This window comes from Aspergillus sydowii (genome assembly GCF_001890705.1).
Source record: "Aspergillus sydowii CBS 593.65 unplaced genomic scaffold ASPSYscaffold_1, whole genome shotgun sequence".
In the NCBI taxonomy this organism is placed as follows: domain Eukaryota; kingdom Fungi; phylum Ascomycota; class Eurotiomycetes; order Eurotiales; family Aspergillaceae; genus Aspergillus; species Aspergillus sydowii.
Window position 1 is genome coordinate 2,632,056 of NW_024467859.1, and position 21,796 is coordinate 2,653,851.

The 21,796-nt window shown below is 50.1% G+C and overlaps 12 protein-coding genes across 12 annotated transcripts; 4 read left to right on the top strand and 8 right to left on the bottom strand.

Moving 5' to 3' along the window:
• Positions 1-48: 48 nt before the first annotated feature.
• On the bottom strand, positions 49-1,262 carry ASPSYDRAFT_297615 (chitin deacetylase). The gene is made up of 3 exons (XM_040844686.1): positions 754-1,262; positions 323-687; positions 49-245 (listed from the first exon to the last, which is right to left on the bottom strand). The coding sequence occupies exons 1-3, from the start codon at positions 1,083-1,085 to the stop codon at positions 199-201; spliced, it is 744 nt and encodes a 247-aa protein (XP_040708065.1). The 5' UTR covers positions 1,086-1,262; the 3' UTR covers positions 49-198.
• On the bottom strand, positions 1,263-2,523 carry ASPSYDRAFT_297614 (nitroreductase family protein). Its single transcript, XM_040844685.1, has 3 exons — positions 1,911-2,523; positions 1,725-1,839; positions 1,263-1,645 (listed from the first exon to the last, which is right to left on the bottom strand). Exons 1-3 carry the CDS (start codon positions 2,355-2,357, stop codon positions 1,440-1,442), a joined length of 768 nt encoding a protein of 255 aa, XP_040708066.1. The 5' UTR covers positions 2,358-2,523; the 3' UTR covers positions 1,263-1,439.
• A 509-nt stretch (positions 2,524-3,032) lies between these two features.
• On the bottom strand, positions 3,033-4,166 carry ASPSYDRAFT_141514 (inositol-pentakisphosphate 2-kinase; the record flags this gene model as incomplete). The annotated part of the gene is made up of 2 exons (XM_040841155.1): positions 3,033-3,236; positions 3,321-4,166. 2 exons carry the CDS (start codon positions 4,164-4,166, stop codon positions 3,033-3,035), a joined length of 1,050 nt encoding a protein of 349 aa, XP_040708067.1.
• A 1,966-nt stretch (positions 4,167-6,132) lies between these two features.
• ASPSYDRAFT_141212 (thiamine-binding protein) lies at positions 6,133-7,214 on the top strand (the record flags this gene model as incomplete). Its single annotated transcript, XM_040841121.1, has 4 exons — positions 6,133-6,186; positions 6,372-6,477; positions 6,752-6,854; positions 7,151-7,214. The coding sequence occupies 4 exons, from the start codon at positions 6,133-6,135 to the stop codon at positions 7,212-7,214; spliced, it is 327 nt and encodes a 108-aa protein (XP_040708068.1).
• Positions 7,215-7,566: 352 nt separating this feature from the next.
• ASPSYDRAFT_138927 (uncharacterized protein) lies at positions 7,567-8,841 on the bottom strand (the record flags this gene model as incomplete). The annotated part of the gene is made up of 3 exons (XM_040840889.1): positions 7,567-8,327; positions 8,396-8,571; positions 8,648-8,841. 3 exons carry the CDS (start codon positions 8,839-8,841, stop codon positions 7,567-7,569), a joined length of 1,131 nt encoding a protein of 376 aa, XP_040708069.1.
• Positions 8,842-9,547: 706 nt separating this feature from the next.
• ASPSYDRAFT_26276 (uncharacterized protein) lies at positions 9,548-11,989 on the bottom strand (the record flags this gene model as incomplete). The annotated part of the gene is made up of 1 exon (XM_040844262.1): positions 9,548-11,989. One exon carries the CDS (start codon positions 11,987-11,989, stop codon positions 9,548-9,550), a length of 2,442 nt encoding a protein of 813 aa, XP_040708070.1.
• Positions 11,990-12,350: 361 nt separating this feature from the next.
• ASPSYDRAFT_38959 (cytochrome c oxidase subunit 7) lies at positions 12,351-13,134 on the top strand. The gene is made up of 5 exons (XM_040845809.1): positions 12,351-12,421; positions 12,591-12,669; positions 12,744-12,804; positions 12,860-12,891; positions 12,986-13,134. Exons 1-5 carry the CDS (start codon positions 12,393-12,395, stop codon positions 13,004-13,006), a joined length of 222 nt encoding a protein of 73 aa, XP_040708071.1. The 5' UTR covers positions 12,351-12,392; the 3' UTR covers positions 13,007-13,134.
• Positions 13,135-13,486: 352 nt separating this feature from the next.
• ASPSYDRAFT_139217 (uncharacterized protein) lies at positions 13,487-15,107 on the bottom strand (the record flags this gene model as incomplete). Its single annotated transcript, XM_040840925.1, has 4 exons — positions 13,487-13,902; positions 13,988-14,465; positions 14,547-14,884; positions 14,945-15,107. 4 exons carry the CDS (start codon positions 15,105-15,107, stop codon positions 13,487-13,489), a joined length of 1,395 nt encoding a protein of 464 aa, XP_040708072.1.
• Positions 15,108-15,846: 739 nt separating this feature from the next.
• On the top strand, positions 15,847-17,267 carry ASPSYDRAFT_84288 (indoleamine 2,3-dioxygenase; the record flags this gene model as incomplete). The annotated part of the gene is made up of 3 exons (XM_040851326.1): positions 15,847-16,140; positions 16,202-16,828; positions 16,887-17,267. 3 exons carry the CDS (start codon positions 15,847-15,849, stop codon positions 17,265-17,267), a joined length of 1,302 nt encoding a protein of 433 aa, XP_040708073.1.
• Positions 17,268-17,490: 223 nt separating this feature from the next.
• yaf9 (YEATS domain-containing protein YAF9) lies at positions 17,491-18,816 on the bottom strand. Its single transcript, XM_040845810.1, has 3 exons — positions 18,702-18,816; positions 18,620-18,644; positions 17,491-18,555 (listed from the first exon to the last, which is right to left on the bottom strand). Exons 1-3 carry the CDS (start codon positions 18,732-18,734, stop codon positions 17,852-17,854), a joined length of 762 nt encoding a protein of 253 aa, XP_040708074.1. The 5' UTR covers positions 18,735-18,816; the 3' UTR covers positions 17,491-17,851.
• Positions 18,817-18,946: 130 nt separating this feature from the next.
• Positions 18,947-20,401, top strand: horA (ubiquinone biosynthesis protein COQ11). Its single transcript, XM_040843659.1, has 4 exons — positions 18,947-19,131; positions 19,183-19,237; positions 19,299-19,639; positions 19,699-20,401. Exons 1-4 carry the CDS (start codon positions 19,086-19,088, stop codon positions 20,118-20,120), a joined length of 864 nt encoding a protein of 287 aa, XP_040708075.1. The 5' UTR covers positions 18,947-19,085; the 3' UTR covers positions 20,121-20,401.
• ASPSYDRAFT_192479 (pre-mRNA-splicing factor SYF2) lies at positions 20,205-21,268 on the bottom strand. The gene is made up of 3 exons (XM_040843660.1): positions 21,028-21,268; positions 20,332-20,970; positions 20,205-20,276 (listed from the first exon to the last, which is right to left on the bottom strand). Exons 1-3 carry the CDS (start codon positions 21,232-21,234, stop codon positions 20,229-20,231), a joined length of 894 nt encoding a protein of 297 aa, XP_040708076.1. The 5' UTR covers positions 21,235-21,268; the 3' UTR covers positions 20,205-20,228.
• Positions 21,269-21,796: the final 528 nt, after the last annotated feature.

Consider the following 21,796-nt stretch of genomic DNA (forward strand, 5'->3'; position numbering starts at 1 on the left):
ATGTACAGTTGCATATACTGCGCGACTTGTTATTACCGTAGACTGCAAGGAGCTACGTGAACTATGTCCAAGTTATATCATGTGTAACAGGGTGTACAACTACTCTGCAGGAACAGACCAATTCCAACCACAATTAATTCACTGGACGAGTTCTAAACCAGGGAGAGGCTAATAATACGTAACAAAGGGTCGTCTTAGCTAACGATACCATATATCCTCGCCCAGGCACTCTCCAACGGTGGTCGCTGTTCGAGTTGTTAGTCAAATCCTCCAAAAGCCTGACCAAGGAGGTGCAAAGGCAAAATTAGAAAATGTGACTTACGCATCATCCCTCGTTCATAAATTTCGTCCAGCATTATATGTGTCAAAGTGCGGACTGTTTGCTCATGAATGTCGTGGGACAAGATGATCGTGCCTCCCTGGTCCAACTCGCGATTAAATTTAGCCACACTGCGGCCAATCAAATCTGGGTGATCATTCTCGTAGTCCTTTGTGTCGATGCTAGCCCCAATAACATGGTATCCAAGATCCCCCATAACACTAAGGACATAATCGTTGACGGCGAGATATGGTGGCCGCATATAGGTGGGCACCACACCGACAGCATCCACAAAGGCAGATTCGAGAGACGTCATTTGATCGACGATTTGGTCATAGCCAAGAATAGGGAGCTCGGCGTGGCTCCATCTAAATAGCATATAGTTAGCTATGAAGACACCTTTAAAGCGCCGGTGGGAAATATTGGGGATTTACGTGTGCGATGCTAATTGATGCCCTTCGTTTATTATACGCTGGAGGAGCCATTCGTTGTTTTCCAGGTTGTAGCCGTTCACGAAAAAGGTGGCCTTTGCGCCATATTGATCAAGGATTCCAAGAAGTTCTTCCGTGTACATATATGGCCCATCATCGAAGGTAAGGGCCACCTTTCCGGGTATGTAGCAGTGGTTGATATAGGTGCCGTAGGGAAGATGCACAGCTCGGTCTGTGATGTTGGCATCTGAGAACAAGGCTCGGGCGCTAGGAATGATAGTTGCAGCGAGGAAAGAGAAGGTAGCCGCTGCTCCTGGCAGATGAGGAAGCACCATGATGATACAGTATGAATATAAAGCAGGAAATGAGGAGATATGAATATAGGCGGCTTAGAGCTAGTTGGTAGTTAGGTCTTGAGATAGGACAGCGAAAAAACCAGTGGAAAGAAATGCCATCATGTCTTATAGGAATTGGAAAGGGCATTCTTGGAAATTCGCGGTGCTGGCATTGCGAGTGCTTAAGGAAGGAGCGACCAAGATCGGTCGGTGCAAAACTATTTGCGACATGCCCAGTACATCAAAAACACTCATGTCTATTGGACCAGCCATGTTCTATAGTTGCTCTAACAATAATGCGTCCAGGGGTGTGCAGTGCGCTTGAGTTTGCCCGATGATGAGCACCACATCATCTTACTGTTTCCCATATATCTTAACCCGCTCCTCAATTGGCTTCTGGCTCTTCTCGCCGGGGGTAGTCTCAGGGCTACCGAAAACCAACTGCGCGATAAGTCTCCAGTCAGCTGGGATGTCCCACTGCTTAGCAACTGGGGCATCAATCAGAGGGTTATAGTGCTGCAGGTTGGCGCCAAATCCCAGAGATTCGAGTCCGGTCCAAACTTGCATGATGTCAGCCCATCACAATAACATTAAAGCCAAACAAAAAAGGAAAAATAGGGGAGGCCGGGCCAAACATACGGAAGTATTGATGCATAGCATTAGAGTGGTCTGCCCAGGGTACAAATTTGTCCTTATAGAGAGCAAACTTCTCCGAGAACGGCTTTATGTGTGCTGGATCTTCATAGAATAGAATCTGTCCACAATTGTCAGAACCAATCTTTAAACCAATCGGCATCTCACCATGCAGCTTTAGGAACAACATACCGTTCCAACACCGGCTTGGAATCCCTGTAGTTTAGGCAAAGTCTGCTTTCCCCACACATCTTCCGGTATGGCACCTGTTTTAACCATGTCCTGAAAGACACTGATACCGATATCCCACAGGCGCTTGTGCTCGTCGTGCAAGAGGACGACTAGGCGTGTCGACTGGGTGTTGAAGGAGCTAGGGACATTCAAAATAGCGGAGTTGACAAGCTCCTCAATCTTGGAGTCCGAAGCGGGACTCTTGTTTCCGAGCTGGTAAATGGTGCGTCGAGCTTTGGCAATTTCAACGAAGGTGTCGGTCTTGCTGTTGTTTACATCCTGTTTCCGTTCGGAGAAGGAAAAAGACCGGACACCTGCAGTTCTGCCCGCAATGTTGGCGCAAATACTAGGTAGATATATTGAAGGCCGTAGAGAGAAAAGCCGAATATTGACGCGCCGAACTGCCATGGTGCTATGTAAACTTGACCTGTATTAGTTGTTATGGGTGAGATTGAAAGGAGCGTACGATCCGAAAATATATCCGAGTCCCTGCCAAGCCCGAGATCTGACCTTTGTCAACCTTGAGTCATGATTAGGAAGCGATTAGGGATGATAAACTAATACTTGCGGTGGACTACAGGGTGTCATCAAATGTTCAGATCGATCAGCATCAATTCCGATCTTGTCTTGTTGTAAAGAAGAGAGTTGTTATAGATCTACCTCGACCAGCCGAAAGACTCCCGTGTCACCCAAACAGCTCGCCAACAATATGCAATATGTTAAATACAGAATACCTCCCAACAGTGATGACTATAAAACGCACAAAGGAAACACCAGAACGTCGGGGTATAAGTAAAACCTAACCGTATAAAGCCCAAACACATGAATAAACCCGAAACCAGCACTCTTCCGTGGAACCGAAAAAATGTGTGAGCCCCAATGGGCGCAAGGCGGGACAAGACGCAAAACCAGATAGTAATAATAACAAACGCCGAAACAGGGTTCTCGTATCAATCACGGTCATGAAACTTTCGTGGTATGAAGACTAAATGCAACTCCAGCACATAAGCTGTAGTCTTATTAGATTGCTGCTCATAGTGAACGTAGAGTGTGGAATGCAAGACAAAAGGAAAAGCCAAAGTCTCACATGGATTGAGGAGGCTGAGCTCGCGGGTTTTGTAGAGCACACTCGCATGGGTGAACATTGCCTTTAGTGCCCATATACCAGCCTTCGTTGATCAATCGATGCTCTAGATCCAACCAGTATTGGGCTTTGCCTCCACCTGCAGTCTTCAAATCCAGATCGCCGAGTCGAATCTCGACGCGACCTTTTTCATTTCGGGGCATCTGGGCAAAATTAGTAAACCGCCGTGTCATTTCGTGTAGGATCGACGAGGCTTGAACAAGTTTCCTTGCCTATGGGATAGGTACCTTGATATACATTGTGCAATCTCGGATTGTCATTGCCAAAGACTTATCTCGGGAATGTGGCGACGGTCCGTAGAGTCCAACATCTTTCAGGCTCCGTTGGTGGGATAAAAGCTTCAGCAGCGTAGGGTTCCGATATAGAACTCTCGCTAGCCGGGCATGATCTTTATATCCCTTAACGAATTTGGTCGCACGCAAAACGTTTTCGAACTTGTCGGATACCAAGTCCAGAGGGCAGAAGGATGTCGCTTCTGACGCCCCCACTCGTCGCGCGTCGTGGTGTTTCATGTCCCGCAGAGCGCAGGTGCGACATCTTCGAACGCCCGATGGTGCAGACGGGGATGGAAAAAGCCACTTCGGCTTCAGTTCGGCTAGCTCTGTCCCAGGGTTGCCAAGGGAGGTCATGTCTGTAACTAGCAGCCCAAATGGCTCAGTCACGGAGAGATAAAGTCCTCGTCTTTGTTTCGGTCGCTTTCCAGTGAGCTCATCGGTGCGCAATTGCTCATTGCAGTGCTGGGTGAGTCCTTCGGGTAAGTATACTAGTTCCTGGTCCACCAATTCTTCCGGTCTAAATAATGGACGAATGTTCTTGTCAAAGTTCCGCGCGATTTCCTGGTACGATACACCTGCCGGTGTGTCCTTGCGGAGTCGCAGCAACTTCCCTTTGTACTCCGCAGGCACAGTCATAAAAGTTTGGGTTTCGCTGGAACTCGGTAAATGAGAACCAATTTTCGAGCCTTTCGGCGAGCTAACCGGTGCCACAATCCAATAGATAATATTCGCGCCACCTTCGGCGAGATATGAAAGCTGAGCCCCAGAGGGGAGCTCTAACGACTTGATTTGCGTCATTCGTCACGTTGTTAGATGCAGGATTGTTCTGGGTTTAAGTTTTTTTGAAAGAACCATGGCCACGTCGGCAGTCCGTTTTTGTAAAAGCGCACACGACCCAGAAAAAAAAAAAAAGAAAGCCCTAAGAAATAAGAAGATGGGTGCTTGAGAGAGTGAATGAAAGTGTGACTCGAATGGGGGACACTTGGGTACCGAAGGACTGGGTTAAATAATATCTGTCTGGGCTCGGGCGACAGGAGAGCAGCAGGAGTAGGGCTTCGGAAAAAGTAAAAAAAAAGTAAGAAATAAAAAAGCAGGATCGCGTTTCTCGCACAGATGAAGCCAATCTATCAGCCGACACTGGCCGTGGTTAATTCAGTAACACCACTGACACCACTGCTTCACTAAGTCAAATGTTATCAGCCTCGTTGACGAGGCCAACAACTCGCGCTTCGTGTGGTAAGAAGCGTGGTCACACAGTGATTTGCTTTTAGTTTTGCTTATTCCGGCGTCGCCTCCGTCCGAATGGAATGACTGTGCCTCGTTCGTTCCAGCCAATTGAGCCGAGACAGGCGGGAAATAAGCTCGAAGGAGTGGTTATTTATGGCGCCGCTTAACTCAGCTGAGGTATGGCCCAGAAACCCAGGACGCGCTTGGCTGGTCCCAGCTGGAGAGTAAGAGCTCCAGGTGATAAGGAGGAAAGCCCGATTGCGTTTAGTGTAGAGGGTCCTTGACCCAGGCGTTGAGTCCTGTGCAAAATTTAGAGTGTCGTAGGCGCAGCGCTTCGCCTCTCGAGTGAACGTGCTGCCAATGAGATTGTGATTCGCGATCGACGAAAAGCGCTCTCTGCAGATGACGCTGCGACTGCTGAAGCCGACAGCACCGAGAGCTTCTTAGAACTTGAATGCGACAACGGCCTGCGGGGTCACGTTCTATTTGGGGGGGGGGGGGTGGTTAAGGCGGAAAAGCCCAGACACTCGAGCAGGGCTGAACTCGGGATGAGCGGGTACTGTGGATGGCGTAAAAGGGTCGACTCACAGTCACCACTTTGGCGTTCACCACTTGGGCCAGAGGTACAGACAGCTGAGCGCAGGATTGAAGACGTCGGGCACGGACACTCTCGGTCAATTGGGGGCTGCCAGTGGCCGCGCGAATTACAGGCAGCGCGAAGAGACTAGCGGTCAGTCCGAGGAGTGGTTGGTGGCCCGAGGAATGTGGTCATAGGTGAGGGTGAAGGTCGGAGGAAGAAGATCTGCTGAAGTCATGCAAGCAATCGCAGAAGCGAGCGACAGGCTCAGGCTAAGCAGGGGTGCCGCTGCTTCCAGAAGGACTGACCGAAGCCAACCCCTGCGACAGAGAGGATGGAGACTGGAGGCCGGGAGAGACAGAAAGGAGCAGGGGACGGAGAGAAGAAATAGAAGAATCGAAACAGGAGGCCTCCTGAACGACGAAAGCGACGATAATTAAACAAAGTTGCGAACCAGAGATCCAGCGCGGTGGAAATGCCAAGGGAGCGAGTAACATGCTGCAAACTGACTCTGCGCCCCGCTCTTGTTCTCGTGAGTCTGTAAGAGACCAAGAGTACTGCGAGGTGTACTCCTCAGTCGCAGATGCGGCTGCGAATGGTCCTGCTGCTGCCGTGATGTCGAGTGGACGTCAAGAATGCAATGCATCGCTTTGGTCTTGACCTGCATGAGCAGCCCTCAATCTGGTAAACAGTTGAGTCAACCTCGACTGCGAGACCCCGCGGCGCTACAAGAGGGGCCACAGGCTTAGCTTTCATCCCCCATCTCCTTTCTCCATTCACCATCAAACTCCGTCGCCTTGTGGAACTGCCATTAAATTGCGAATTCCAAGATCGAAGTCCTCCGAAAATAGCGTCATCCGTCATCCGTCATCCTTCCCGGGGAGAAGAAAAGCAAGGAGAGCTCTCTATCAGTGGAGCCCACGCGAACTGACACCTCGATCGCCCTGAACACACCCCGCAATGGCCTCCATCCCAACTCCCTCTCACTGCCTTGCAGACTTCTGTCTGATCCCCGTACGTCTCCCTGTTACTCTCGCACACGCTGCAACCTGTTTCCCCGCGGTTCGCCTGTTTGCCTGGTTCTGCTCTTCCTATCTCCCCTCCGTGTCCTATCAATCTTCCCGGGGCGGCTTCCCCACCACTTCTTCACACGACCATGTGCAGGCACAACACGACAGACTAACACCACTCTTGCATAGATTGGCACATCGTCCCCCTCCGTTTCCGCTCAGGTCGCAGATGTCCAGCGCCTCGTCGAGAAATCCGGTCTGAAATACGTCATGCACTCGGCCGGAACTACGCTCGGTACGTCCTGTCCGACTGTCCACGGGTAGTCGACCTACTCGTCCCCTACCGATGCTGCCTACTCCAGGCTCCCCTGTCATCGCCCCAGAATTACCCTGTCTCACGGTCCGAAGCGCCTTGTCGTCTGCCTTCCCCTACTCCTCTTTCTTTCTCACTCGCTCCACTTTCTCCAATCATCACTACTGTACCCCGATCACAATTGATGTGTCAGACGCAGACTAACGAGCTCCTCCTCGCCCGCCCGACCGGGGTGGCACTGGTTGCAAACAAATAGAAGGACCCTGGGACAAAGTGCATCAAGTCATTGGCCAGGCTCACACGATACTGCATGAACAAGGCGTCGTGAGGATTCAGACTGATGTCCGCGTTGGTACAAGGTCCGTTGCCCTGGACTCCACTTAATTTTCCCTCCTCTATACCTATTCCTGCCAACCTGCCTGCCTACCCGCGTTACACTGCCCACGCTCCACTGGCCTGCAGCATGTGTCGGTTGCACCATCTGGCTGGGCTGGATTGGGTTCTTGACTGAGGCAATTTCCATGTGAAGTCAGATGTGCAATTGATACCCTGCGGGCTGGGGGAGGGGTATGCTGCGGCTGCTGCGCGTTTCGCGAATACCTCACAAACATGGGAGCTAAGCTAACTTCGATTTCGGTGTTTTCTTGGCCTGCAGAACCGACAAGGTGCAATCTGCCGAAGACAAGGTGAATAAGGTTCACCAACTCCTGAAGGAGTAACGGATACATTAAGCGGAGTCGGCCACCCTAAGGAAGATAGTACAGTACTTGGTTCACTTTTGTGGCAGGGGTCTGTATTGGTTAACCACTAGTACATGATAAGATGATAAGATATCGCTTAGGAACGCAGAAAAAGTTGTCGCTTAGATATTACAACAATGCAAGCATGGCTTCTAGCATACTTGGCTAACCAATAACGCATTCCACAACGCCGAACCTATGCATGAATTCCAGTTCTAGCAATCAAGATTCCTCTAACACAATCGATATCAAGGCTGGGGTTCGTTACAGCCGAAAGAATTAATAAATCAGTAAAAGGAGAATGGGGGAAAAAAGGCTAATCCAAACTGATCTACGAAAGAGCAATGCCTCCACCTAGTATCTCTCCCCAGTCTCCGCCCGCCCATACCCATTCACCCATGCTAGGGTTAGCTCCGGCCTGGGCGCTGCGGACGAGGTCAACTAGACCCTTGAACACATTCGAGTAGGTGGATGCGGAGCTCTCCTGGTCTTCCGCAACGGCGGATATATTCGTGCGGCCGACAGCGTCTGTGACGCCATTGAGTTTGTCTACCGTCTCTATGGCCGGACCCTTTTCAAAGTAGTCTACCAGGATGAAGGCTGGTTGGCGGCCCCAGGCCGTTTTGCAGTCGGATGCCGCATCGCCAAGATTTCCCACGCCTCCAGACGGGGCGTTTGTGGTATCGACATAACTATCGTTGGGAGCCTGGTAGTCTAGGACAACGGTCTGGTAAAGAAAATGGTTCTGCAGTGGGAGCATGTTGGCTGCAATGGCGGAGGCGGCACTATCGACGGTGGACGGCCGATCGAGATTGCAGGAGAAGTTCGAGGGCGACGTGACGTCGTATGGGTTTTCGAAGATATACTTGAACTCATCCATAAGATACGTCGCACCTGCATTGTCGCTCAACGGCGTGACAAACGTCATTAAACGGGTTCCATCATCAATTAGACTCTGGAGTGTCGGCCATGATGTTGGCGGCCCCTGCGAGGTAGGTTTGTAGGCATAGTCGGTGATCTTTGCAGCCTTGAACTCTGCGTCGAGGTCTGAGCCTTTTGCGTCATCGGAATTCACCAACAAAACCGTCACCACTAAAGAGAACACGGTCAGTATTGATATTCCCATATGCGAAATTCATGCGAACCCCGACAAGCCATACCTTCGTTTGGATTTGAGTCCAGCCAGTCCTTGATCTCAGTTAGCCACGTGCTAAGTTTACCGGCATCTAGAAGACTGCAGGTCGAATGGCACAAGTGCAATTCAGAACCGTCCTGGTGCACCTGGGCGGATACTAAGCGGACGCCAGCATCGAGTTGAACGGTAGTATTGTAATGCCTAGCACAAGCAGGCCAAGTTAGTCCCCCCAGTACGGATACCACACAGTCGGCTGCAGAGAAAATGCTCAACTCACTGATTACCAGAAATCGAATTACCCGTCGAACTATCTCTCAAAAATGCGCTATCGTGCGCTCCAAGGTGGGTTATTTCGCCGTATGACTTTGAACAAAGGCTCGGTGAGTTGTTGCATGCTTTGGTATCTCGAGGAGCGACAGATGTGGCAGCTGCCGCGAGGGGCAGAAGAGCGAGAAGCCCTGCCGCCAACATTTTGTGATATGAAGCGACAAGAGACCGTAGATTGTAGAGGCAGAGGGAGAGCAAGAGGCCTGGACAGTGTTCGAAGGAGTTGCCTGGCGCACGGGCAAGAGCAATTGATGACAGTTGCTGACTGGAATGTTCGAGCTGCGTATGCGTATATTTATCGCGTCGTAAACAACAGAGACGCTACGTTGACGATTTCATTAAACAAAGGGAGAGAAGGAGTGAAGAAAGAAGACCGAGACGGGAAGATCCCAGGCGGCACCGTCTCGTATTTCATGATTATTTATTTGGAAAGAGCCCAAAGGTGGTCGTCGATCTGGATGCAATAAAGGTGGGACCAGAGTGGCCATTATTGGTGTGTCACTTGAGTCTGAGACTCTTGATCCTTTGGCAACCACGCCTAAAGGGTTCGCAGGAGGATTCGCGCTCCAGTCACTCCACAGCACCTGAAGAAATCCGACCTGCGCTATTCTTGGAGACAAATCGGCTGCGGCGCTGACGTTTGGGACGCGCCAGCCTGGCGTGGCGGAGCCAAACAGAGCCAGACGTTGGTTTCCGGGGCATTCGACGTGGTTTCTTGGCACACCTATTATCTGTAGTTGTCACAACTTTAAGTACTACGGAGTATGGAGAAGCTGTGTCTCAAAATTAATATACACGTTATCTTATTAGTATTATCGCGCGCTTTCATGGTATATATTCTGCCGTTGTCTTATCGTGTCCCTGGGCGTCCGAAAGGATACTGCGGCGGGCCATTATTCTCAATGTGCGACACATATAACCGAGCGAGACGCTCGCCACTAATTAAGTGTGGATTCCCAGCAAGGTTGATGTCTGAAATAACCCGTTCAGCAGTGTATGGATTTACTGCACGCAGTGCCCGATTCCGTCGTCTCGACCAATAAAAAGGGCCGTATAGGATAAGCAGGCGTTTCAAACAGGCACGATAAACCGGCGCCGGCTGGACAATGAGACCTCTATTTTGGAGCTCACGGAGGAGTATTATACCCCGGACAAACGGAACCAGCCGTTCGTCACGTTTTCCGGCCATATGGTAGGATTTTAGCTTCGACGGTTGTATGATGAACCCCCACGAGATTATTGCTTCCTGCATATGGCGGTGAAATATTCTCTGCAGAGTCAAACTGTCACCGCGTGGAGCTCCTGCAGCGGAATGTGATGAACTGGCCGAGTAGCCGGGGTAGCGACGAGCCAACCAAAGACAACACGCGCGCAATTCGTCCCAGCGATCTGTCATTCCGTATCGCTTAAGTAGTTCGTCCCACAGCTTCAGTGGAACGTTCGCACCCGCCTGAGAGAGACCCTGCAGGTAACGAAAAACAGACCCTAGGTCATGGCGGGAGCGGAGATTGACTTGCTGAACGGGTCGACGTCCTGGTCGACGGGGACCAAAAAGATAATTGACCATGAAAGTCACGCTATACTCATTTGGGGTGAGGCCTTTCATAAGCATGTCAGTCACTACCCCTGCGGCCAGGGTTGTCTCTCCTGCTGCGATGTGTTTCCGGACATGAATGCTCATCAAGTCCAGTCCATCACCAAGAAGCTCTTTGAGAACCTCTAATGTAAGACTGTATTGTCGCCAATCGCCAGCCATATAGTACGACTTGAGTAAGGCTACCTGAGTCTCAGAATCTTCAAACACGTCATGATGCTGATCGCTGTTGATTAGTTCGGAAAGGAGGGCATCGCGGTTTTCGGTGGCGAGCCGACGTAGCAGTCGCGCAAAAACGCTGTCTCCAACAGAGATATTGTTTTGCTCCAATATATCGAGTTTTTCGAGGAAATCATGACTCCCGCCAGCTTTCCTAGCCATCTCGCGTAATGATTGGGGTCCAATAGATGTAACACGGAATGTTTTTAAACCAGACAAGATCATATCGAAAGTCAGGGCCTTGGTGGCAAAGACCCGAGCACCAAAACCATCGTTGAATCCGGGATCCTCAAGGTACTCTTCCGAGTCAAATTTGCCAGACTCGTCCAACGTAGATGAGGTTGAATCGACTGTTTCACCAGACCCAAACCGCTCCGCCGAATACTGCCAGAGCATCTCTTTGGTGGCACTGCTCGTGATAAATGCTTCTCCGAAGTCGAGCAATGGTTGGAGTTCCTCCAATGACCGTGGGTGGTCACCTCGCGAAATTAGAAAATCATGCATTTGAAGTAAGTCTCGGGGTTTGCCTGTCGCTATCAACGCAGCCATTACTTGGCCATATACCTGGTGGCCGTCCGTATGTTGACATATTTGCTCAAAGGCAATGCGGCGAGCCAGCAGATTACTAGGCGCCCTCATATATTCAGAGATATAAGAGGTAAAGCATTGTGCGATATCGTTGGGGTCCGAAAGGTGCGGGTATTGGAGTCTCTTGTGCCAGTGCACAGCTTGACTTGACCTACCACGCTTAACATACCAGCCCACTATACTTTGGTAAAGTTTGGGCCAGCGTTTTCCTGTTTCATTCCACAGTTCTAGAGCATAATCGGCGATCTCGTTCATAAATCCGTCTCGTTCTAACCCACAGTCCACAAACGTTTGCCAAAGAGTATCTGCAGTTTCCCCGTCCACAGGAATTTGAAGTCCACCAACCCGCCTCATTAACCCCTCCCAGATGTGTCGAGTTCCAGCGTTGCCGTAATGCCGGCGCCGGTATTTCAGCAACTCTAGCCAAAGCCCAAAGTCGTTCCGGTGTGCGGGATCATCCACCAAACGCGTGCCGATGTCGCGGGTATGGCCAACATCCGACTCGTAATCCAGGGTCTCCAACTGTAACCCCAGGTTTCGCCAGCGTGTGGATGGTTCGTGTCGCAATTGTTTACGAGGGCTATTGCGTGGAGACTTTCGACCTTGGTTTTCATCGCATGGACTCCAGTTTTCTGACTCCGGCGTTTGCTTTGCAATGGGATGCACTGTGAACTTCAAGGGTTTCGTAGAGGGCTTCGGACGTTCATCCTTCACTACTCGCGACTCGGCGGATTCGGGCGTCGAATGTTGTGGATTTGATGATTGACATCGTAAACATTTCCTTTGAAGATCAATCCGCAAGTGCTCAATGGCAGGCGGGCACAATATAAGCGAATCAATTAATGAGAGTGCCGATGGCCTCTTCAACAATCGGAGAAGAGCCGGGCGCATCGGTCTGACAGAAATGAGGGTAATTGGGAACGAGCGCAAGCATCCTGTCTCCCGGATTCTCTATTGGTGGTAGTCGTGGAAAGTTTGAGGAGTAGCGAAACAACAATCAGGCGTTCATTATTGCTGCACGACGCGCGAACTTTCCGGAGGAGAGCTTTGGATAAATTTCATGGGGCGGAGATTATTGTCCGCAAAAATCACCTTTCCATAACCGGACTAGCGTCATCACATGATATTAGTAAGAGCCTGCCTGCGAAAGGCGGAAGGTTGAGGAAAGTCACGTGTAATTTGAGCTGCGTTCGGGTCCACACATCTCGACATCAACTGATCGTTCGACTCTCGCCCGTCATTGCTGCTCCTAACCCTTCGCAAAACCTCCTCATCGCACTCATTTACAGCCAAAATGTTCCGCACAGCTCCTCGCATGGCCGGGTATGTCTCTCTGATGTTTTTGAGCCCGCTATCATAGTCAACTAGGCAATTGGGGACGCATTAAGGATCATCATACGCGCTGCTCAATTGGCGGAGTTCTGACAACACTAGCACCACTACATGTCCCAATTGGTACAGGAATTTGCTAACAAAAATCTCTTCTTTGCAGGTGGGTGTTCCGTGAGAACCGCGTCCCCTACTACCAGCGCCTCTTCCAGCAGCACGACGGCAAGCGTCAGTGGTGGCAGGTCAGTCCACGCACAACCCAGTTTTCTCCCTTGCGACAATCGACGGCCATCTAACACGGCTTATCTTTCTCCAGACTTCCCGCAGCCCATACGTCATGTACCCCTACCTCATTTCCGTCTACGGTCTCGGTGCTGGTGAGTTACTACAAAATGGAGACGAATTGGTGATTCGCAGCTGACTTGGATGTAGCTACTATGTACGCCATGGGCCGCATGGTCTTTGTTAGTACCCCACTTATTACATTCGAAAATTCTTCCACGCCATTTCAAATAGCGATGGTTCTCATTTAGAGACAGTGCTAACATTTACTCACAGGGCCACAAGACCTGGATCTAAACAGATTCTAGGGTGCCATTGATATATTATCCAAATTAGCTTCCCTGGAGCCAATTGGCGGTGTAACTCTATGCTACTATGGGCAGATGGGCGGAAGGATATCGATGTTGTATATAAGCTAGAGCCCCAATGTGCGAATCTTTTCTTCAGCTCGTATCGCTCTACAAATACCCGAAATGCGTAGTAGAAAGACTTTTTTCTTCATTACCTTGCAACTTGGATACTGGCAACAGCCTGCAATATCGGCCTATTCGTTTTCATGACTTCAAATTTGAAGGGTCGGTATTAAGATATCTACTATTCGTTCTACCCATCTAATTTACTTACTTCTTGGGCCAATATATCCATATGGGTGTGCGCAAATATGTGGCCCGACACAATTCCATTTTCCCACAGAAATGTTTATATGAGTTCTACTGCCATACATATTCATATCGTTAAGAACGTACAGCCACGAGAATCGCATCAAACACTAACGCGCTAATCACTCAATGCAGCCCGGAACTGTTCCACAAACAACCACACCTCGGAGAAGGTGTTGTACAGTGGAGCCGGAGCGACACGCACCACGCCAGGCTCTCGCTTATCACAAACAATCGCAGCCTCTTGCAATCTGCTGGCGACCTTTTGCAGCAAACCAGGCTTGAGCAGAAGGCTCAGCTGCGCGCCTCTTTCTTCAGGATTTGACGGGGTGATAATGCGGAACGCACGAGTGTCGTCTGTAGTGTCTTTCAATAAGAGGTACTCTAGATACCCTGTCAATTGGACGGATTTGCGGCGCAGCTCGGCCATTGATGTTTCGTCAAAAATAGATAATGAGGCACAGAGACAAGCTAGGTCAATGGCTGAAGGGTTTGAGAGCTGAAAGCCTCCCGCACCCGGTGTAGGCTTGAACTCTGCCGAGGAGCTACGTCAGGATTCTATTCATTGGAAAGTTGGGGGGGAGGACATAGGATGCGGGGTGGAGGATCTCTCGCTTACTGTTGTCCATTTTGAATCTGACGGATCTGTCACCTCCGTACCACCCTGTCAACCTGTGTCGGAATTGCGGAGAATCCTCTCCTTGGCTATAATCAACGCGCCCGTGCCTCTCATGAACGAATAGGCCGCCCATCGCCCCAGGTCCGGCATTTCCGTACTTGTAGGTACACCATGCTGCGAAATCTACATTCCAGTCGTGGAGCTTCAGCTCGACATTTGCGTATGCATGGGCAAGGTCCCATCCGACAACAAGACCTTTTGACTGCGCGTACTCTGTGATTGTTTTAATGTCAAAGAACTGCCCAGTATAGTACTGGATACCCGGGAGGAGAAGCAGAGCAGCTTCATCGGCATGCTGATCAATGCATAAGAGGATCTTTTCCGTGGAAATCTTGTACTCCCCATCGTCTGGGCCAATAAGCATCATAGACTGCTTCGGATCGAGTCCATGCCAACCAATATGAGATTCGATGGCGTACTAGGCCTCGGCGTCAGTTTAGCTTTTGGAAGACTATTTAACGTAGGTACTACAAGGGGAAGGCAACGTGGCATAACATACATGATCGCTGGGAAATGCCTTCCAATCGAGAAGGATCTTGTGTTTAGTGGCCGTGGGCTTATAGAAGCTTGCCATTAGCATATGCAGGTTTGCTGTGAGAGTGGCCATTGCTGTGACTTCCTCTGGTGCTGCCCCGACCAGCTTACACATCGAGCTTGCTGCCTGATCAGCGAGCAATTGCCATGGCTCAAGGGGGGAATCTTCGATTTTCGTGAAATGGCCGTTGACCCCGATTGATGACCATGTATTTAGTTGTGCTTCTAAATATCTCGATACGGCCTTGGGCTGGATTCCAAGGGAGTTGCCGCAAAAGTAAATACAAGGGTCGCTTGATAAGTCTGGAATATGGCTTGTTAGGTAGGGGTCAGAATCACACCGGGCTCTGTCGTGGAACATACTGGGCTTTGCAAGCTTCTTAGATGCGATATTGGCCTTTGAGGGCACGATGAACTTGTGACGGAAGGCAGCCAACGAATCTGCAGCGTCTAAATATGCAGCATAGTCCTTGGAGGCTGCATTCTCTGGGAACACAGGCTTCAGGCCGTTGACGTGATTGGACATCGTGAGAACCGAGGAAAGCGTCTGAAGAAAGATGTAGAGAAGGAGGGGAACACACGATGAACCGGAGAAAACATGACGGAGAACGTGCACAACTTAGCCTTCGCTCTTTATAGCGGGGAAGAGGGCGCAGTTGATGAGACTAGCAACTGATCCGTTGTAGCTTGCTTCATTGTAGTAGAAAATCGGCCAGATCCGCTTCGTTGGTAGGCCGCCCGGATGCTGTTCCGTCCCCGCTGTCTCCAAGTCTCTGGCGCAGCCCGGATGTCTCCCGGGTCCCACTATTGACTGGGATCGATCGATATCGCATCTTCTTCGAATCGCCTGCACTTGCTGGTATGCTCAGGTATCACATTTCCTTCACGACCGGCGTCGTAATCTCAGGTCTGTCGCTAGCACCGCGGTGTCAAATGCATGCTCTCCAGCCCGGAAGGTGACGCAATGGCGCGCTTGGTGCCTGTTCCGAGTCTTTGTTTCCAATCCCGACGCTGCAGTCGTCGCTATCCACTGCCCGGTCAGTAGTGACTCGTGAATACATTACTCGGGTGATAAGATCTAGTTGGAGGTCGAGGTCATCCGGGCCCGCTTCTTTCCGTCATGCCGTTCACAAACACAGCAGTGCTATCTTACTATTTACTATATTTAAGCAGCACCGCATATGCCTACCCTTCATGTGCCTGAGGCCTTGTTTGATACTCCATTTTATTATTATTCCCCCCCTGGTATTCCGAGCCTTGTTACAATGCTCTATTCACCGGAATTTTCGCTTGACAAATACGAAGTCTCTCTTCGAAACGGGTTCCTCCCGGATGCTCTTCCGTTGCAGCGTTTACCAAACCCGTACTACGACCCATGGGAAAACGTCGCTCAGGAGTTGGTTGCCAGAATACATGAAGGTACAATAAGAGATGATGTTGAGCGTCTTCCCGTTCTCTCCACCTCGGAGCTACAGACAAAGCCGGAATGGAGGAGAGCATACGTGGTATTGGCGTATCTCACACATGCCTACGTCTGGGGCGGCGAGACCCCAAAAGATGTGTGTATCAGAGTCTACATGCTTCAACAATGAGGAAGCTAACAGAAGATAATTTTGCTAGATACTGCCACCATCCATTTCTGTACCATTTCTGGAGGTAGCAGAACACCTAGAATTACCTCCATGCGCTACATATGCGGGCCTCAACCTCTGGAACTACTCAACTACATCACCCAACGCCGACCTCACTTGTGTTGACAACCTCTCTGTGACGTTATCACTCACTGGGACCAAGGATGAAGAATGGTTCTTTATGATATCCGTCGCCATGGAAGCAAGAGGCGCCCAAGTCATCCAGTTAATGCTCGATACCATCCAAGCGGTTACAGTTGACGATCATCAGCGAGTAGCCGCATACCTCAACCAGATTGGTGAAGGGTTCCATGAGCTATCCCGAATACTAGAGCGAATGTACGAGAAATGCCGCCCTGCCGTATTCTTCCACCAACTCCGTCCCTACCTCGCCGGAAGCAAGAACATGGCTTCGGCTGGCCTACCAAGCGGTCTGTTCTATGATATCGGGGATGGGAAAGGCGAGTGGCGACAATATAGTGGCGGTAGCAATGCCCAAAGCTCACTTATCCAAACATTCGATGTATTCCTGGGCGTCGAGCACTCGGCTATGGGGAGTCCTACTAAAGCTGAGCTTCCCAAAGCTCAACCGATGGGAAAGACTCCATACATACAGGTATGCAATGTGTCTTGCATCTCACATATAAGCAATCAAATACCAACTTTACTCACAGGAAATGCGGAACTACATGCCCGGCCCTCACCGGCGTTTCCTAGAGATGCTCACCCGAAGCTCGAATGTTCGGGAATTCGCGATGGCCTGCAAGCTCGGTTCATCTGTAAGAGATGCATACAACTCGGCCGTGATGTCTCTGGGTTCCTTCCGCGACAAGCACATTCAGATCGTGGCAAGGTATATCATTATGGCGGCGAAGCTCCCCCCTCCAGAATCAGCGCCTGCACGACTAAACCTGGCGACATCGACATATACCCAGATGAAAAACTCGAATGAGAAGGTTTCGGCAGGGCTTAGTGGGACAGGAGGAACCGATCTGATACCCTTTTTGAAGCAGACTCGTGATGCGACAAAAGCTGCGGCGAACTATGCCGGGTGAGGGGCTGGGTTGGGTGTTGAGTACTCTGACGTGAATGATGATTACGAACCTAATTGCGTATATAATGGTAGAGATACATCCTTTATTTTATTAGCTTTAGCGAACGTGAAGCAGAATCAACCAGTTCATCATTAAGCCAAACTAGGAGTTAGACGTCCAGGTTGATTGTTTCAAGTCTTGCTTGGATATCAAGTTATTGTTGTCTAGTTTAAACATTGATATAGCCTGTAGGATAATCGCGGTATTTCCAGAAAACATAATTCAATCATTGCATGACGCTGAACGCTCGAAGACGCATGTGGAGTCTGCATAGTATGCCTCACTCGCACAGGTGGACTACCCAATGGCCCTGGTTCAGGCCCCGGGAGTCGCATTTATTGTGGCCTCTTTGGGAAGGAAGGGCCGGAGAGAACCATACTCATTAGAGGTGTCGAGGTCGAATATTTCCTGTCGTCTGGCGGCGTGAGCGCACGGGGCTCCTTCGAAGGCCTGCGAGAGAATATCGAGCTCGCCTAAAGATAGTGGACTAAATCCTGGCTGAGACCTTTTTGGTCGTCGGTATCATTTAGTTGAAGCACCCTGGTTTATCTCTTCTTGTGAGTCTGCGTCGGAACTCCTTCGCTTTCCCGTAGCTCTGCTAAGCGCTTCTCACGTTCAATAAGTCGTTCCTTTTCATCCTTAATCATCTGTTCCACGGTTTTATTGGCTTCGCTTAACCGGTCGAGCTCCTTATTTTCGGCTGTTCTGCTATAAGGATTGTCCGCGGTCTCGTTATACGGGATCTCGGCCGTCCGCCCACCCCGCTGTTGCTGGGCCTGTTTCGCATTCTTTCCACCCTTCCCCTTCTGCGGTTGGGGTGTCCCCGACCCGCCAGTAAGGTACTCATAAAACTGCTCCACAGGCTCATTGAACACAACCTCCTCGTAATTCTGACTAACGACGACCTCCCTCCGCTCTTTCATCCCTTCCGCATCGGGACCATAAGGATGTAGTTTTAAACTGTGCCAAAGCGTCTGCGGCTTCTCAGTCGATTCTGGAACGAAGTAGATTTTGATCTGAATTTCGAATTCACCCCATCCGGTCTCGACAACCTCATAGGGCGCGTTTTCAACCGTGCGAACATTCTGTGCGTATGTCTCATGGAGTTTGAATTGCACTTTCTTTAACCAATAGGAAATGTCTTCGCCGTTGACACCCCGGACGTATACGCGCCATTGGTGGGTGTGATCCGCGGGTACGCCTTCTGGTTTAGCGTTTGGATCGAAGGGTGTCGCTTCACTGCCGAAAACTGCGTATATGTTAGTTATTGATGTTTACATTTAATTTGCGACGGCCGAGGATGGAAGGCATACTGAATGGTCGAAAAATTGAAACACCCTTGTAACTCTCAAGTCAATTCTAAGTCTCTCGTCTTGACCTTGCGTTGGCACTCACCCTGACTCGTTTGGTACCCGTTGCGGAGGGCATATTGTCGGCTCCAGTATCGTGATGCGACTATTCTTGTGTAGATTTGGTGACCGTAAGCAGCAAATATGAAAGTTTGGGAAGTCGCAAGCTTGAAGCTTGATGAGAATCCGTGTCGCGTTCTCTTTTCTCGGCGCAGGGAGAGACACGTGACAAGGTGGAGAGATAAGAGCCCCGATAAGAGCCGTGGGTACAGTGCAAGTGGTGCCATCGAGCTCCGGCAGAGCTTCTTCCGCAGTGGTTTCTGCCGTCACAGCATATTCATATTTGTCCATGATGACAACATACCAGTCATAAACATATCTAATTATTCCACTTTCCGATTGGACCGAAAACGCATTGTACTTTGAAACAATGGCTTCCAAGAAACTTGTTGTCGCTGGCGGAAATGGATTCTTGGGTATTTCGGCTGCGCTTTAAACCCATATTTCATACCTACTAACTAGCACAGGGTCAAGGATTTGTAAATCTGCCGTCGCAAGAGGGTGGACTGTCACGTCACTCAGGTATGTCCCTTCTTCATTGTGGCTGCATGCGTCTCGCCAATCTAATTTGCTCTTCCAATAGTCGATCCGGTGAACCACGGTGGGATACCGTCACGAGTTCGCATCAGCGCCCGGGATGGGCGAAGTCGGTGGAATGGGCCAAAGCGGACATCCTGAAGCCCGACACGTATAAGCCCTTTCTGAAAGATGCATCAGCGGTGGTTCATAGCATGGGCATCCTTCTTGAAGCCGATTACAAGGGAGTAGTTCAAGGACGGGAACCGATAATATCCGGCTTACAGAGGGCCTTCAGCTCGTCCAAAAGAGGAAGTCAAAATCCTCTTCAAAGGAAAGAGGGTGAGGCGCTCAAGGCACAGGAAGGGGATGGTCAATTTACATATGAACTTATGAATAGGGATTCTGGTATGTACAACATAAATTTATCGCAAAGCAAGACTAACACCCTGTTTGCGATTGCACAGCTATCGCTTTAGCGCAAGAGTCGTTAAATGAGCACGCGTCGACCTTCGTGTACATTTCTGCCTCCGGTGGCGCCCCGATACTTCCAAGCAGGTACATCACAACCAAACGAGAAGCGGAGAAAACGATATCCTCCCAACTTCCGGAACTGCGGAGTGTCTTCATGCGGCCTCCGTTCATGTACGACTCAAGCAGGAAGTTCACTTTGCCCATAGCCCTTGGTGGCTTTGTTGGATCGCAATTCAATGGGCTTTTGGGTAACAGATTGAGTTTCCTTGGATCGATAGTGGACAAGCCGTTTCAAGTGGACACTGTAGGCGAGGCTGTGGTTGAAGCACTGGATGACCCATCGATAAGCGGACCAGTCGGGCCAAGAAAGATCGAAGCCTTGGCCACTAAGGCGTGGAGAAAAAGCATGCTATAAATGGCGGTCACTGGTTGTTCCAGTGCCTCGTCGTAAAAGTCCGTTGACTGGATATTCAAAATTGCGGTCGCCGTACGCCGCATGCACTGTATATTAAATGTAGTAATATCATATCATGGTACCTCGTTCGAAACTATCACGGATCTCGGTCGTGTACTGAAAAATAGTTAGTTCATCATACCCGTGAGAGCTCAACGAAGAGGGCACGAACCTTGTTGTAGAAACGAGCAAGTTTCTGGTTAAATTGCTTGTTCTTTTCGTTGATGTACGTAACGTCAGAGTCTTCCTCGGCTCCACGGCGGTCTCTTCTCTTCTTCAGGCGGACTTCTTCAGCCTTCCTCAGGTCTCCAACGAGTTTATCGACGGCGGCACGGTCAGGCTTGTTGTCAGTAAACCCAACAGTGTCAGCAGTTGAATAGAAACTGCCATTCTTATCAACTGCAATCATCTCTCCATCACTGGTCTCGACAATTTCGAGATCTCCATTCGCAGCAGCCTTTTCGATTGCCGCAAGCTTGTCGTTCTCGTAACCCTCCAAATCAGGCTTCATCTCCCGCAACTGCCGCTTGTACACTTTGCGGGCGTCTTGGGTATAGTCCTGGAATGCGACATCGTCTCGGTGTCGCTGCTTTTTTTCCATCCGTCTATCCCATTTTTCGGATTCGTCAACAGTCCAGTCCCACGCGCGTTTACGCTCAAAATCCTCCCCAGCCGCCTCTGTATCAGCTTTTAGTAAGTTGTGAGAGGCGAACGCATGTTTGCGTGACAATGAGGATAGAATAGACGGATCTGTCGCGAGTCGCTGCGTTTCGGCCGCTGTCTCTTTCAAGTTGCGCTCGGTTGCGGATTTCTATTACACCGTTAGACTCGGCAGCGGTGGTGGGGATCCAATTTGAGAATTACTTACCGCGCGCGCTTGAAGTGCTTTGAATCTCTCCCGTCTGAGGCGGGCTTTTGCAGCTGAATCATCCTCGTTGCCTTCTGTCTGGTCTGTTTTCGAGGGTTCTTCCGATGAGTTAGACTCTGCTCCCGATTTTGTCGACTTTTCTTCCGCGACGTCAACCTCGGCGGGTGGTTCCAGAGAAGTATGTTTGGGTTCGTTCGTGGCTGACATGACGATTTAGAAGGGCTGATAATCCGACCAGCAGAAAGAGTCTTTATACAAAAGCGGGAAAGAAATAAAACCTTCGATGATATTTGTTTTAATGAAGCTGTCGCAAGCATCTGACGTTCAAATGGAGGAACAACCGGAGATCCAAAGGCGCGTTCAACTTGAGACTGACCGCTTTATGCACCGCTTTCATTGTTTAGCGCAACTATGTCAGGTGATCAGAATGGGCTCAGGCCATCAGCAGATGTTGGAGACTTTGGCAACAGCTCGCATAACTTTTAGTATTGGTCTTTGTTTCCTCTTAAATGCAAGTCTCTCATGATTGAGCATGTTTGTTATCGCCTTGGGCGGCCAGCTCGGCGTGCGTTCTGTTGGCTACGACCTGCGTTGCGACCGGTCCGCCGCAATACGACGAGTGCCATTCACAGCGATCGCGGCCCTGCGCAGTCCGAACTACTCAGGTTTGCTCTGACTAGGAAAAACCACACCGAGAATCCGGAGTTGAACTTTGAGAAGCTCTTTACGGATGTGTTTCTGGAACAATGGCCCCTCAACTCCGCTCCAG

Coding starts and splice junctions, on each gene's coding strand:
- ASPSYDRAFT_297615 (XM_040844686.1), bottom strand. CDS start 1,085: ATGGTGCTTCCTCATCTGCCAGGAGCAGCGGCTACCTTCTCTTTCCTC. Junction 688..753: donor CATCAATTAGCATCGCACAC/GTAAATCCCCAA, acceptor TATGCTATTTAG/ATGGAGCCACGCCGAGCTCC. Junction 246..322: donor TTATGAACGAGGGATGATGC/GTAAGTCACATT, acceptor CAACTCGAACAG/CGACCACCGTTGGAGAGTGC.
- ASPSYDRAFT_297614 (XM_040844685.1), bottom strand. CDS start 2,357: ATGGCAGTTCGGCGCGTCAATATTCGGCTTTTCTCTCTACGGCCTTCA. Junction 1,840..1,910: donor TCCAAGCCGGTGTTGGAACG/GTATGTTGTTCC, acceptor AATTGTGGACAG/ATTCTATTCTATGAAGATCC. Junction 1,646..1,724: donor TGCTATGCATCAATACTTCC/GTATGTTTGGCC, acceptor ACATCATGCAAG/TTTGGACCGGACTCGAATCT.
- ASPSYDRAFT_38959 (XM_040845809.1), top strand. CDS start 12,393: ATGTTCCGCACAGCTCCTCGCATGGCCGG. Junction 12,805..12,859: donor CGTCTACGGTCTCGGTGCTG/GTGAGTTACTAC, acceptor ACTTGGATGTAG/CTACTATGTACGCCATGGGC. Junction 12,892..12,985: donor CCATGGGCCGCATGGTCTTT/GTTAGTACCCCA, acceptor ATTTACTCACAG/GGCCACAAGACCTGGATCTA.
- yaf9 (XM_040845810.1), bottom strand. CDS start 18,734: ATGCCCTCCGCAACGGGTACCAAACGAGTCAGG. Junction 18,645..18,701: donor CGGGTACCAAACGAGTCAGG/GTGAGTGCCAAC, acceptor GAGAGTTACAAG/GGTGTTTCAATTTTTCGACC. Junction 18,556..18,619: donor TTCAATTTTTCGACCATTCA/GTATGCCTTCCA, acceptor ACATATACGCAG/TTTTCGGCAGTGAAGCGACA.
- horA (XM_040843659.1), top strand. CDS start 19,086: ATGGCTTCCAAGAAACTTGTTGTCGCTGGCGGAAATGGATTCTTGG. Junction 19,238..19,298: donor TGGACTGTCACGTCACTCAG/GTATGTCCCTTC, acceptor CTCTTCCAATAG/TCGATCCGGTGAACCACGGT. Junction 19,640..19,698: donor ACTTATGAATAGGGATTCTG/GTATGTACAACA, acceptor GCGATTGCACAG/CTATCGCTTTAGCGCAAGAG.
- ASPSYDRAFT_192479 (XM_040843660.1), bottom strand. CDS start 21,234: ATGTCAGCCACGAACGAACCCAAACATACTTCTCTGGAACCACCCGCC. Junction 20,971..21,027: donor AAGCACTTCAAGCGCGCGCG/GTAAGTAATTCT, acceptor ACGGTGTAATAG/AAATCCGCAACCGAGCGCAA. Junction 20,277..20,331: donor TTGCTCGTTTCTACAACAAG/GTTCGTGCCCTC, acceptor ACTATTTTTCAG/TACACGACCGAGATCCGTGA.